Source organism: Delphinapterus leucas, chromosome 18, assembly GCF_059928025.1.
Source record: "Delphinapterus leucas isolate spDelLeu-1000000601 "Yukka" chromosome 18, BTC_Dleu_Yukka2, whole genome shotgun sequence".
NCBI lineage: Eukaryota > Metazoa > Chordata > Mammalia > Artiodactyla > Monodontidae > Delphinapterus > Delphinapterus leucas.
The window spans coordinates 63,386,816-63,397,705 of record NC_143146.1 but is presented as its reverse complement, the minus strand read 5'-3'; the positions used below and the strand labels follow the sequence as shown (position 1 = coordinate 63,397,705).

At 45.4% G+C, this 10,890-nt stretch overlaps 1 protein-coding gene across 1 annotated transcript; it reads right to left on the bottom strand.

Annotated features, from left to right (window-relative positions):
• Positions 1 to 2,564: 2,564 nt before the first annotated feature.
• On the bottom strand, positions 2,565 to 4,755 carry CCDC70 (coiled-coil domain containing 70). Its single transcript, XM_022574396.2, is given in 2 exon segments — positions 2,565 to 3,829; positions 3,832 to 4,755. Coding segments are annotated over 2 exon segments (789 nt in total). The 5' UTR covers positions 3,989 to 4,755; the 3' UTR covers positions 2,565 to 3,197.
• Positions 4,756 to 10,890: the final 6,135 nt, after the last annotated feature.

Below are 10,890 nucleotides of genomic sequence, written 5' to 3'. Positions count from 1 at the left end.
TTATTAGCTCCACCTTTACCTATGCCTCAGGAAGTATTTGACCTGCTAATTCCTATGTCTTTCTGGAGGAAGGTGGCTCTGCAGTGTAAATTGGGCTGGTCCTTGTCTCACCCCCCGCCCCCCGCCAGTTGAAAATTCAGCTGTGTTTCTGCTAAGTCAGCTCCATTCATCCATCTGCTTTTCTGCTTTCAAAATGTTGGTTGCTACTGGCTTCTCTCCTATTCTTTGTTCTTGTGGATTTCCGTCTTTTTAACAATCTCTTTACCGTGTTTTACTGGGATTTTGGGAGGGAGTAGAAGCTGGTGAATGCATTTGTATGTGATCTTTAACTGGAAATCCCTTCCTCTTCTCTTTTCATCCCTGCTTCTTCTGGGCTACATCTTACCCCAAGTCAAGACAGAGAAGGGCTTTAAGGAGATCACTGAGAGGCTTAAAATATGGCACCTAAAGTTTGGGTAACATGGTGGTCTGAGTCATGCCTGAGAAATTCAAAGAGTGAGGAGCTGGCCAAACAGCCAGTGGCAACAGAGTAGAGAGCCCTGGGTTTGCTAATGAGGAAATAGGGCTTCCTGGTAGACCACCTGTTGTTAGAGGATTGGTCAGTCCTTCCCTCCTTGGCCCTCTACTTCTGGATAAAAGTGAGACATGAAATTGTTCCAGAGGTTTGATTGTGGTGGGTATCACATGGTGACCGACAGCAAGGCTCTAGAGGTCGGCTGTCCTGGGGCCCCCCGGGTAGTGCTCTATCAGTCAGGGTTCTCTAGAGAAACAGAGTCAGGGAGCACCGTGTCCCCACCACCCTAGTGGTAGCCGACCTCCAAGTCACCGGCAACTGCAGGTAGCCAGTGGAAGCTGGGACAGTGGCATGGGATGGGTTCTCCCTCAGAGACCCCGGAGAGACCCAGCACCACCAACAGCGTGATCCACAGCTACGAGGGAATACATTTTGGTTGTTTGTGGTAATTTGTGAGGGCAGCCCTAGGAAACTCATACAGTCATATTCTGGTAAATGACGGAGGTAACACTGGCTCCTGTCAGAGCCATAAGCTAAGTCCATTTCATCCCTGTCGGACCCTAAGCTAAGTCCGTTTCACCAGTTCATGCTACTTATATGACTATTAGCAGTAATCAGTTATACATGACCCTTTGTTCTTCTGGTTCTGAATTAGATGTTAAAACTATGTCACAAGTCCCAAAGATGAGCTAGGCACGTCACGCTGGGATGCACTGGTGTGTTCACCACTGAGACCTAAGAGGACAGAGCTGGAACAGTGGACATGTATATCAGTTGGCTGGAAGAAGGGTGGACTCACAGAGGAACCCACCTGTCCTCCTCCAGTCCTTCAAATGACAGCTGTCTCTCCCAGTGGTTTCTGTGGGATGCTGTTGGGGGAGGGAAATGCACATTCCCAGTTCCTGCCTCCACCTGGTTTACATTTCTTTGGGCTTAAGGTCAACAATCTGTTTGCTTTTGTTTGGGGCAGAACCACTGGAATTGCTGAATCTGCAGCTCTTGCTGCACTGGGGTTCCCACCATCCTGCACACCATCCACTGGACAGGTCTCCTTGCATGAGGGCCCCTAGCTGTCTCCCCTTGAAATCTGATTCTCTACACCAGCATCTTATTCCCTCCGCTTCTGACGTCTATGCTCAGGGGCCTGCTGGGAGCTGAGGATGCAAAACTCGGTTTGTGGCAAAGGAGAAAGCGGCTCCCAGCGCCCTGGCCCTGACTCCTGAGGATCAAAGGCCTTGCACGGAACACCAGCTTTCTCAGAGTGACACGGAGCCATGGAGACTGCTCTCGGAGTTGGCCCACTCTCCTGTACCTGGACATCTGCTCAGCACACCTAGGCGGACCCTGTCCCCTCCTTTCCCTGTTTCTCGACCACCACCCCAAACCACAGTGAAATCCCCAAGCGCTTTAGGCTCATCCAGCCCTGATGCCGTCATTGGCTGAGCTACTCTAAAGCCACATCCCGTGACCCGGCTGTGTTAGAAAAGGAGTGGGACCAATGGGCAGACGATGTGAGCTCTGGTCCTGGACCTTCCATTTGCTACTTGCCTGGCCATGTGCAGTCCCTCTGCTTTTCCAGGTCTCTGTTTCCTCACCTGTACAATGGGTTTATGTACCTTCCCTGTCAACCCACAGAGTTGTGGTGAAGCTTACATGAGTTGGCAGATGTGAACGTGCTTATCAAATAGTAAGGGATGCACAAAGGCAAAGTAAGTTGCTACGTGAATGACAGTGAGGGCCAGGCCCAAGAAAAGGGGAAGCAGGCGATGTTGGCCTTGACATTTCTTTCTGCCCACATTCTGGTCCCTTCCATACCAATGCCCATATGGATGGTCTAATCCCAGAGGAGAAGTTAGGCATGTAAATTGCTGACCACATTAGTGTACATTCATTTAATGTACTACCTCCCTGGGGCATTTTAATTTTAAGTGAATGGAATGAGGGAAACACAAAGGAGGGAATTGATAATGCAGAAGTACAGGTATGTGAGACCTGCGTGAATGGGAGTATTGGGGCAGGGAGGTCTCCCTGACACCTCCCAGATGGCCCTGCCTGGTCCACAGGACTCCATCAGGGAAGGGCAGTGCTCTTGTGGGCGGAGCTCTAGAGCCTTAGCCTAATGGCACGCCCATTTCTCACGCTATGGAGAATGGGCAGTTGAGAAGTTTGGTGGAAACCTGGATCCGTGAGTGAGTGAGTTGGGGGGAATGCTGCCTCTGTGTTCTAAATGGCCTGCCAGGCGAGGACAAACCACAGATGAATTGTTAACAGTGCTGCAGCCTTTTCTGGGAAGCTGTCAGCCTGCTCCCAGCCTCCAAGACTGCCCAGAGTAGAGGAGAAATGACTGCCCCACAGCTCCACAGAGGCAGAGATATTTCCGCCCCCTGTCCCTACATGTCTCTTGCTGGCATTGCCCTCACCCCCATCCCCGTTCTGACTCTTCTCAGGAGAGTCCAGGGTCTCCACTTAAACCCACCCACACATGACGCGCTCACGGGGAGCTGCTCACGGAACCAAGCTCTGTGGACATCAGTGCAGCCTGGAGGATGGGAGTACGACCTCTGAGAATCACAAAACCTGAAAAAATGCAGCTGGGCTCCTTACAGAAGTTGGTTTTCCAGACCTCTCCTCAGAACTTTATTAGATCTTTTGAAGTCAGGAGACAAATAAGAGCATATTTTCTTCAGCACATGGGGTCACCCCGGACTCGAGTCCCAATCCAGCAGTGTGGACCCCCCAGCCCTTCGTCTCCTGTGCTCATGACGTTGCGGTGCCCCCCTGCCAGCCTCTGCTTCTCCACAGCCTGAGCACCCCCTTCCACCCAGAGGGCCTTCTCCTCCTCCAGAAGGGCGCTTTCCTCCTCCCACAGGGCCTTTTCTTCCCCCCACAGGGCCTTGTCCTCCTGAAGGAGGTTCCTGTCTCTTTCCCACAAGGCATTGTCCTCCTTCCAGAAAGCCTTATCTTCCTTCCAGAAGATTCGGTACTTTTTCCAAAAGGCTTTCTCTTCTTCCCAGAAAGATTTTTCCATTTCCCAGAAGGCTTTTTCCTCTTTCCAGAAGGTTTTCTCCTCTTCCCAGAAAGGTCTCTCCTCTTCCCAAATGCCCAAGATCTGGCCCCTGAAAGCGCAGATCTTGCCACGGAAATTCCGCATCTCTTCCCTGAAGCCTTCTGTCTTCTCACGGAAGTGTCTCGTCTCTTCCCGAAACACCTTTTCCTCCTGCAGCTTGTGGATTAGTTTCTTCTGGCGAATGCTGGGTGAGGAGACCACCGGTGCGTGGAAGCAGGCAAGCTCCATCCACTTGCTCACCTTGAAGGGAACATTGTCTTGGTCAGCCAGGATGGTGGGGTGACTGCGATGGAGGACAGGGCTGCTGGCCAAGTCCAGGTCAGCTGGTCCAACCCTAGGGGGGCACCAGAGAGAACATGTCCCTTGAGTATCACATCCCAGAGCGCAAGCCCTGGAGTCTGTGCCATTACTGGGAATGATTTTTTAATCTTACAATTTTTTTTTTTACATATACATGTATCTATTCTTTTTCAAATTCTTTTCCCATTTAGGTTACTACAGAGTATTGAGTTTAGTTCCTTGTGCTATACAGTAGGTCCTTGTTGGACTGTTGGTTACGTATTTTACATATAGCAGTGTGTACATGTCAGTCCCAAACTCCCAATCTAACCCTTCCCCTCACCCTTCCCCCCTGGTAACCATAAGTTCGTTCTCTAAGTCTGTGAGTCGGTTTCTGTTTTGTAAATAAGTTCATTTGTATCATTTTGTAAAGATTCCACATGTGAGCAATATCATATGGTATTTCTCTTTCTCTGTCTGACTGACTTCACTTAGTATGACAATCTCTAGGTCCATCCATGTTTCTGCAAATGGCATTTCATTCTTTTTTATGGCTGAGTAATATTCCATTGTATATATGTACCACATCTTCTTTATCCATTCCTCTGTCGATGGACATTTAGGTTGCTTCCATGTCTTGGCTATTGTAAACAGTGCTGCAGTGTAAACAGTGCTGCAATGAACATTGGGGTGCATGTATCCTTTTGCACCATGTTTTTCTCCGGATATATGCCCAGGAGTGGGATTACTGGGTCATACAGTAGCTCTTTTTTTAGTTTTTTAAGGAACCTCCATACTGGTCTCCATAGTGGCTGTATCAATTTACATTCCCACCAACAGTGTAAGAGGGTTCATTATTGGGACATTTTAACCATTGTTCTCTTTGTCCCCTTGGTGGTATTTGTGAGGGACAAGCTGTGGTAGAGAAAGACGCTGGCTGGTCATGGTTTTGCACTGAAGAGGTAGTCAGTATGTTCAAGCTCAAGGCTACTGAAATAATAGAATATCAGCCAGCAAGGACAGTGGTTCTCAACCAGAGTGTCAGGACACACACGTGGGACATGATCACTTTAGAGGTGTGTCACAGTTTTGTTTTGCTTTTAAATAATCAAGTGCCACAGCCCCAAGTGATTCATCAACCAGAATACATCTGAGGTTTTGGCTTTCTCACTTGGGAATTGTTCATAACCTTCTGATTGGGTGTGCTCACAGCAGGGGGCCGCGCGTGTGCATATCTTCTGTTATAAGCCATGTGGGAAACAGAAGGTGAGACCCACAGACCTGGAGGAGTCGATTTTAGTAGAAGAATCTATTTTGGGAACAGAAGTTTAAAACCAAAAGGTGAAAGATGACACTGAATGTTGGCTAGGATGTGGGAAAGAGGAATTCTCACATGGTAGCCAGTAATATTGAACAATAATGAGGACACATTATGACTCAGCTGCTCCACTCCCAGATACATGCCCTGAGAGAACTTCTAAATTGTGTCCAGGTTACATGTACAGGAATGTTCAAGCAGCTATGTTCACAAGAGCTCAACACTGCAAGCAATCCAATGACTGTCACAATAGAATGGAGTTCAAGTGTGGTTGTCTGTTCATGCAATGGAGAGCATAGCTACGTGCAACAATGTGGATGAACTTTATAATATTGAAAGAAAGAATCAGGATCAAAGACTTTGAAAGAAAAAGTTCCAAAACAAGCAAAGTTAAACTCTATTGTTTATGGAAATATACTTAAGTGACAACACAAAAAGACAAGCAAGGAAGTAAGTCCCATTAAGTCAAGATAATAATTACTTAGGAAGTTGAGATTAACATATATACACTACTGTATATAAAACAGATAACTTACAAGGACCTATTGATACTGTATAGCACAGGGAACTCTACTCAATACTCTGTAATAACCTATATGGGAAAAGAATCTGAAAAAGAATAGATATATGTGTATGCATAACTGAATCACTTTGCTGTACACCTGAAACTACCACAACATTGTGAGTCAAATATACTCCAATATAAAATAAAATTTTTTTAAAAAAGTAATTACTTGTGTGTGAGGGAGGGAGTGGGGAGGTAGGATACTGAGGGTTGTGATTGGGTGAGGACATGAGAGGGGCTTCTGAGGGGCCAGGAGTATCCCTTTTCTTTACTTGGTGGCAGTTGCCTATATGTTATAATAAAAAAGTGCTAAGCTGTATACAAATGTTTTATTTACTCCAGTAAATGCATTGTATATCACAGTAAAATAAAAGCTAGGGAGAGAGAAAGAAAGAAGGAAGGAAGGAAGGAAACAAAGAAAGGAAGGAAGGAAGGAAGAAAGAAAGAAAGGAGGGAAGAAGGGGGGAGGGAGGGAGAAAAAAAGAAGGAAAGAAAGAAAGGAAGGAAGGAAATAAAGGAAAGGAAAGGCAGAAAGAAAGAAAGAAGAGAAGGAAAGAAGGAGAGAGAGGGAGGGAGGATCTCCACACATTGCCGTTATCTGAGGTATCAGATCTCAGAACTATCCCCAAAATTCTGGTAACCAAGATGGGTTGAGAGATGAGAAAAAGGACCGGACATGGGACAGCAGTTGGAGTGCAGGGGAGACAACGGGTGTGTACACATGGCAAGGGCATCGATTTCCATGTTGGGCTTTCTCGGAAGCAGCTGTGGGCCTCGCTGAGCACCACACCCTAGAGCACCGTGAGTCCCTTCAGGCGATTTCCAGGTTTCCTCCTTGTTTTTCTACTTTCTGACTTGGGAACAGGCAGTAGGGGAGAAGGAAGGACACATAGCTGGCATGTGCCTGGCTGTGTGTGTGTGTGTTTGTGTGTGTCTAAGAGATGTTTGTATCAAGCACTGGACTGATTGATAGTAAAAACATTTAGCAACTTCGTCACTAATTTCAAATGAAACCTCCCCTCCTCATACAACCCTCCAACTGAAGGAAAATATACAGACACCCACGCTAAGAAGCAAATTTAAAAACACTGAACGCTATCACTAAAGAAAATAACTATATTTTCCAACAAACAACAAAATAAGGTTTACAGAAGTCCCCTTTCCTGTGTGAGACCTGTCTGCCCCCAGTGTGTCCCCTGCACAATAAGGAAACATTTGTGCAGGCTTCTGACTTTCTTCTACGTGTTTCCTGGACATGTCCCCGTGCCGAAAGTGATCACCTTCCACATTACACTAGAGCTTTATTTCTTACTCCATAAGCAATGTTTGCACTAACTAGACAACTTGCTGAAACAGTTTAATTCCTCTTTCCTTTTTACCACAGATACCAACTATCACCCAGTTCTACATTTCACCCCATCCACGTTACCCCAGCCATTATTTTCTGGCCCTTTATGGCCTCACACTTTCTGCAGGTCTAACACCAGTCGTTGCTTTTAGTGGCCTTTCCTTTTAGGGCTGCTCTCCACAAAGAAACAGAGTGTGTCTGCCTTTATGAAGAGGAGACAGCTGCAAAGATGAGTGAATTCAATTCAAGGCAGCTGGCCCAGTCCACGGAGTCCCTTGAGAATAGAACTACAGACTGTAAGTCAGAGAGCACTCAGGGTTCACGGCACACAATTATCCCCCTGAATCGAGCTCCCCACTTGAGCAGCAGCAGGAGAGATCTGCTTATGGCACTCGTTGAATAAATGTATTATAGAAAGACACATATCATAAGTCAAGTATTCAGGGACACCCCTTGTTCTCAGAGAATCTGGGTTCCTACTCGTGGAGAAAACAGGTTCATGAGCTGAAACTCGCAGCTCACCCTCTTGGCATCCACATCCATCTTTAATGTCCTCCTCTGGGCTCCCAGGCAAGGCCAGGCCTTCCCCCCATCTCCTGCTGACTGCACAGTGACCTTGTTTCGTCAGTGATCCCTCACTCATGGGCCATTCACATCTCGCCCTCTGCTCATCCTGACATCTCAGCACAAAAATGTGTTCAAGTCTGTCTCATTTTAAAACCAACCAACCAACCCAAAACAGAATCCTCTGACTCCCTCTACCTATGGCTAGCCCTCTCCTCCTTAAATAGTCTTCTTAGGGGCTTCCCTGGTGGTCCAGTGGTTAGGGCTCCATGCTGCCCTTGCGGGGGGCACGGGTTTAATCCTTGGTCGGGGAACTAAGATCCCACATGCTGCGCCTTGTGGTTAAAAAAAAAAAAAAAAAAAAGGAAAAAGTAAATAGTCTTCGTAAAAGAGCAGTTGGCGATCACTATCCCCATTCATGTATTGCATCCGCACCCTGTCCTACAGCGGTCTTCTGTCCCCTAACTCCACTGACAAGATCACCACTTGCCGCTAGTTGTTTAGTCCTTATCCCTCTTGACGTCTATAAGGCCAGGCTATTCTGTTTTCCTCCTACTTCCCTTTTGGTTCTAGTCTCTTTGTGGACTCCTTTTCCCAATGGAGTATACTTTATCCATTTAAAGCAGAACCTACCTCGTAGGGCTCTTGTGGGGAATAAATTGATATGTTGAGTGCCTAGCACAGTGCCTGGCACACAGCAAGTGCTCAATAAATAGGAAATAAGAATAACTATAATTACTATTTTGTGTCATTTTCAGTCTTCTTAGAATGGCATGCTGGGATAATCATGACTTGCCCCTACAAATTTTAGCCTTACCTTTCAGCCATCTCCCCTGACACCCAGGCTCTGGCCACCTGGAATTCCTCAAATGTGCCGAGTTTTCCCCGCTTCCACGCCATGCTATTCTCTCTCCCTCGATGTCTGGCCTAAGCCCACTTCACTTTGTCCAGCTAACTAACACTTCAAGACTCAGATAAGGAGTCCGCTCTCCTAGGCAGCTTCTTCTGAAACTCTCCCACCAAGTTCAGACTGAGCATACACCCCTCCTGTCCCGCTAGGAACACTTCGTCCCCCATCTCTATGTCCAGCATCTAGCACAATGTCTGGTACATAATAGATGTTCAGTAAATGTCCATTGACTGAATGGCAGTCTTCTGGGTTAGAATGCTGGAAAAAAATTTATCTCCAAAGTTTTTATCATTCCACTTAAATTATCTTTGAGAAAGAGATAAAATAAGTACAATATCAAATACATTGATGCCTATTTAGATATAAAGTACAATATAAAACTGTAAATATGTGTCTATATAGATATAAAAACATGAGTCAAAGACGCATGCCTAATCTTCAATCTTATAATTCAAGGCTAGGAACTTATTTTTAAAGGAAATGTTATATATCAAACTATGTTTACAGCCAGTCCTCTCCGATCTGAAGCCAACAGTTACTTACTGCTTAGCTATATTTCCCAACTGGGCAAGTCCTGTAGCCCTCAGAGGACAGGCAGTCATTGTCACATCAGATCCCTAGTGATGTTGCTTTCATAGGCTCCCTTAACACTGTTTGCAAAGACCCCTCTCAGTCCTGAGTCACAGGGTGGAGAGGGCCAAGATAGGGAACCAAATGAGAGACTCTAAAAACTTGAGGGAGAAGATGAAAGGTTGCAAAGACTTCATCTTCCATCTTTGACTTCACCAATAGGCTGGTGCTGTTGATGACTCGCAAATGATCCTTACTTCACATTGTACCTGGACTGTGTCCAGGAGCAGGCTTCCGGGGAATCATGTTTCAGTGTGGCGGGGAGGGGTTGTATGTGATGAATCATTTCTCTTGCTGCTTTCAAGATTCCCTCTTTGTCTCTGTCTTTTGACAGTTTGACTATGGTGTGTCTAAATGTGGACCTCTTTGAGCTTATACTACTTAGAGTTTGTTGAGCTTCTTAGATGTACAGATTTGATGCAGATTTTCCTCACATTTGAGAAGTTTATTTATTCATATATTCTTTCTTCCTCTTTCATTCTCTCCTCTCCTCCTAGGATTCCTATTATATTTATATTAGTAGCTTGATGGTGTCCCACAGGTCTCTGAGGCTCTGTTCAGTTTTCTTCATTCTTTTTTGCCTTTCTGTTGCTTAGACTGGATAATCTTAATTGACCTGTCTTCAAGTTCACTGATTTTTTCTTCTGCCAGCTCAAATCTGCTGTGAGCCCCTCTATTTTTTATTTTCAAGGCCAGAATTTCTATTTGGTTCTTTTTTAAAAATAATTTCTATCTCTTTATTGATATTCTCTATTTGGTCATACATCATTCTCATTCTTCCCCTTAATTCTTTAAGCAAGGTTTCTTTTAGTCCTTTGATCATGTTTATAGCAGCTGTTTAATATCTTGGTCTATAAGTCAACATTTGCAGTTCCTCAGAGACAGTTTTTAACCAAAAAGAAAATCACTCAGAATCATAGTTTCTATTGCCTGCCTTCTCCCCCGATTGTGAGCCGTTCTTTTTTGCTTCTTTGCGTGTCATATAACTTTATGTTAAAAGTGAACATTTAAAATAATATATTACAAACAATATAATGTGATAATTCTTGAAATGAGGTTTCCCCCTCCTCAGGTTTGTTGTTGTTTTGTTATTGACACTATTTGTTTGTTTAGTGACTTTGCCGGACTGATTCTGTACAGTCTGTATTTTCTGTTGTGTGTGGCCCCTGAAGTCTGCTTAATTAGCTTAATTAGCTTAGTGGTCAGCTAATGATTGAACTAAGAGCTCCCTTTGCTGAGGGCCTGTGTGGTGTGTGTGTGTGGACATGCCTTCAATGCTCAGGCAGACAGTTTGCAGTTCTGCCTGAGCCTTCACTTCCTAATTGTGCAGGGCCTCAAGGTCAGCCTGAAGTGAGGAATGACAGCCTCCTCAGGTCTTTTTGAGGCATGTGCACACTCACACGCACGTGACCTTCCAGATTCCCAGAAATACGTTAGAACTTTTAAAAGCTTCCATCTTACTCCCCAGTTATTCCTAAATTATTGGTCAGCCTCTTATTAGCCCCAGCTGGTAACACAGCCTCAGGCAGCTGTGATATTAAACAATTACACTCATTTTTTTTGACAAATGCCCTGAGGTTAGGGCTGTTTGCGTAAACTAAGCATTAAGTTAGGTCAAATAAAGACAAGTTTTGTGGGTGGAGCTTTTCGGTGAACTGCCCAAACCAGTCAACTGTTAACAGTTCTTTGGAGATG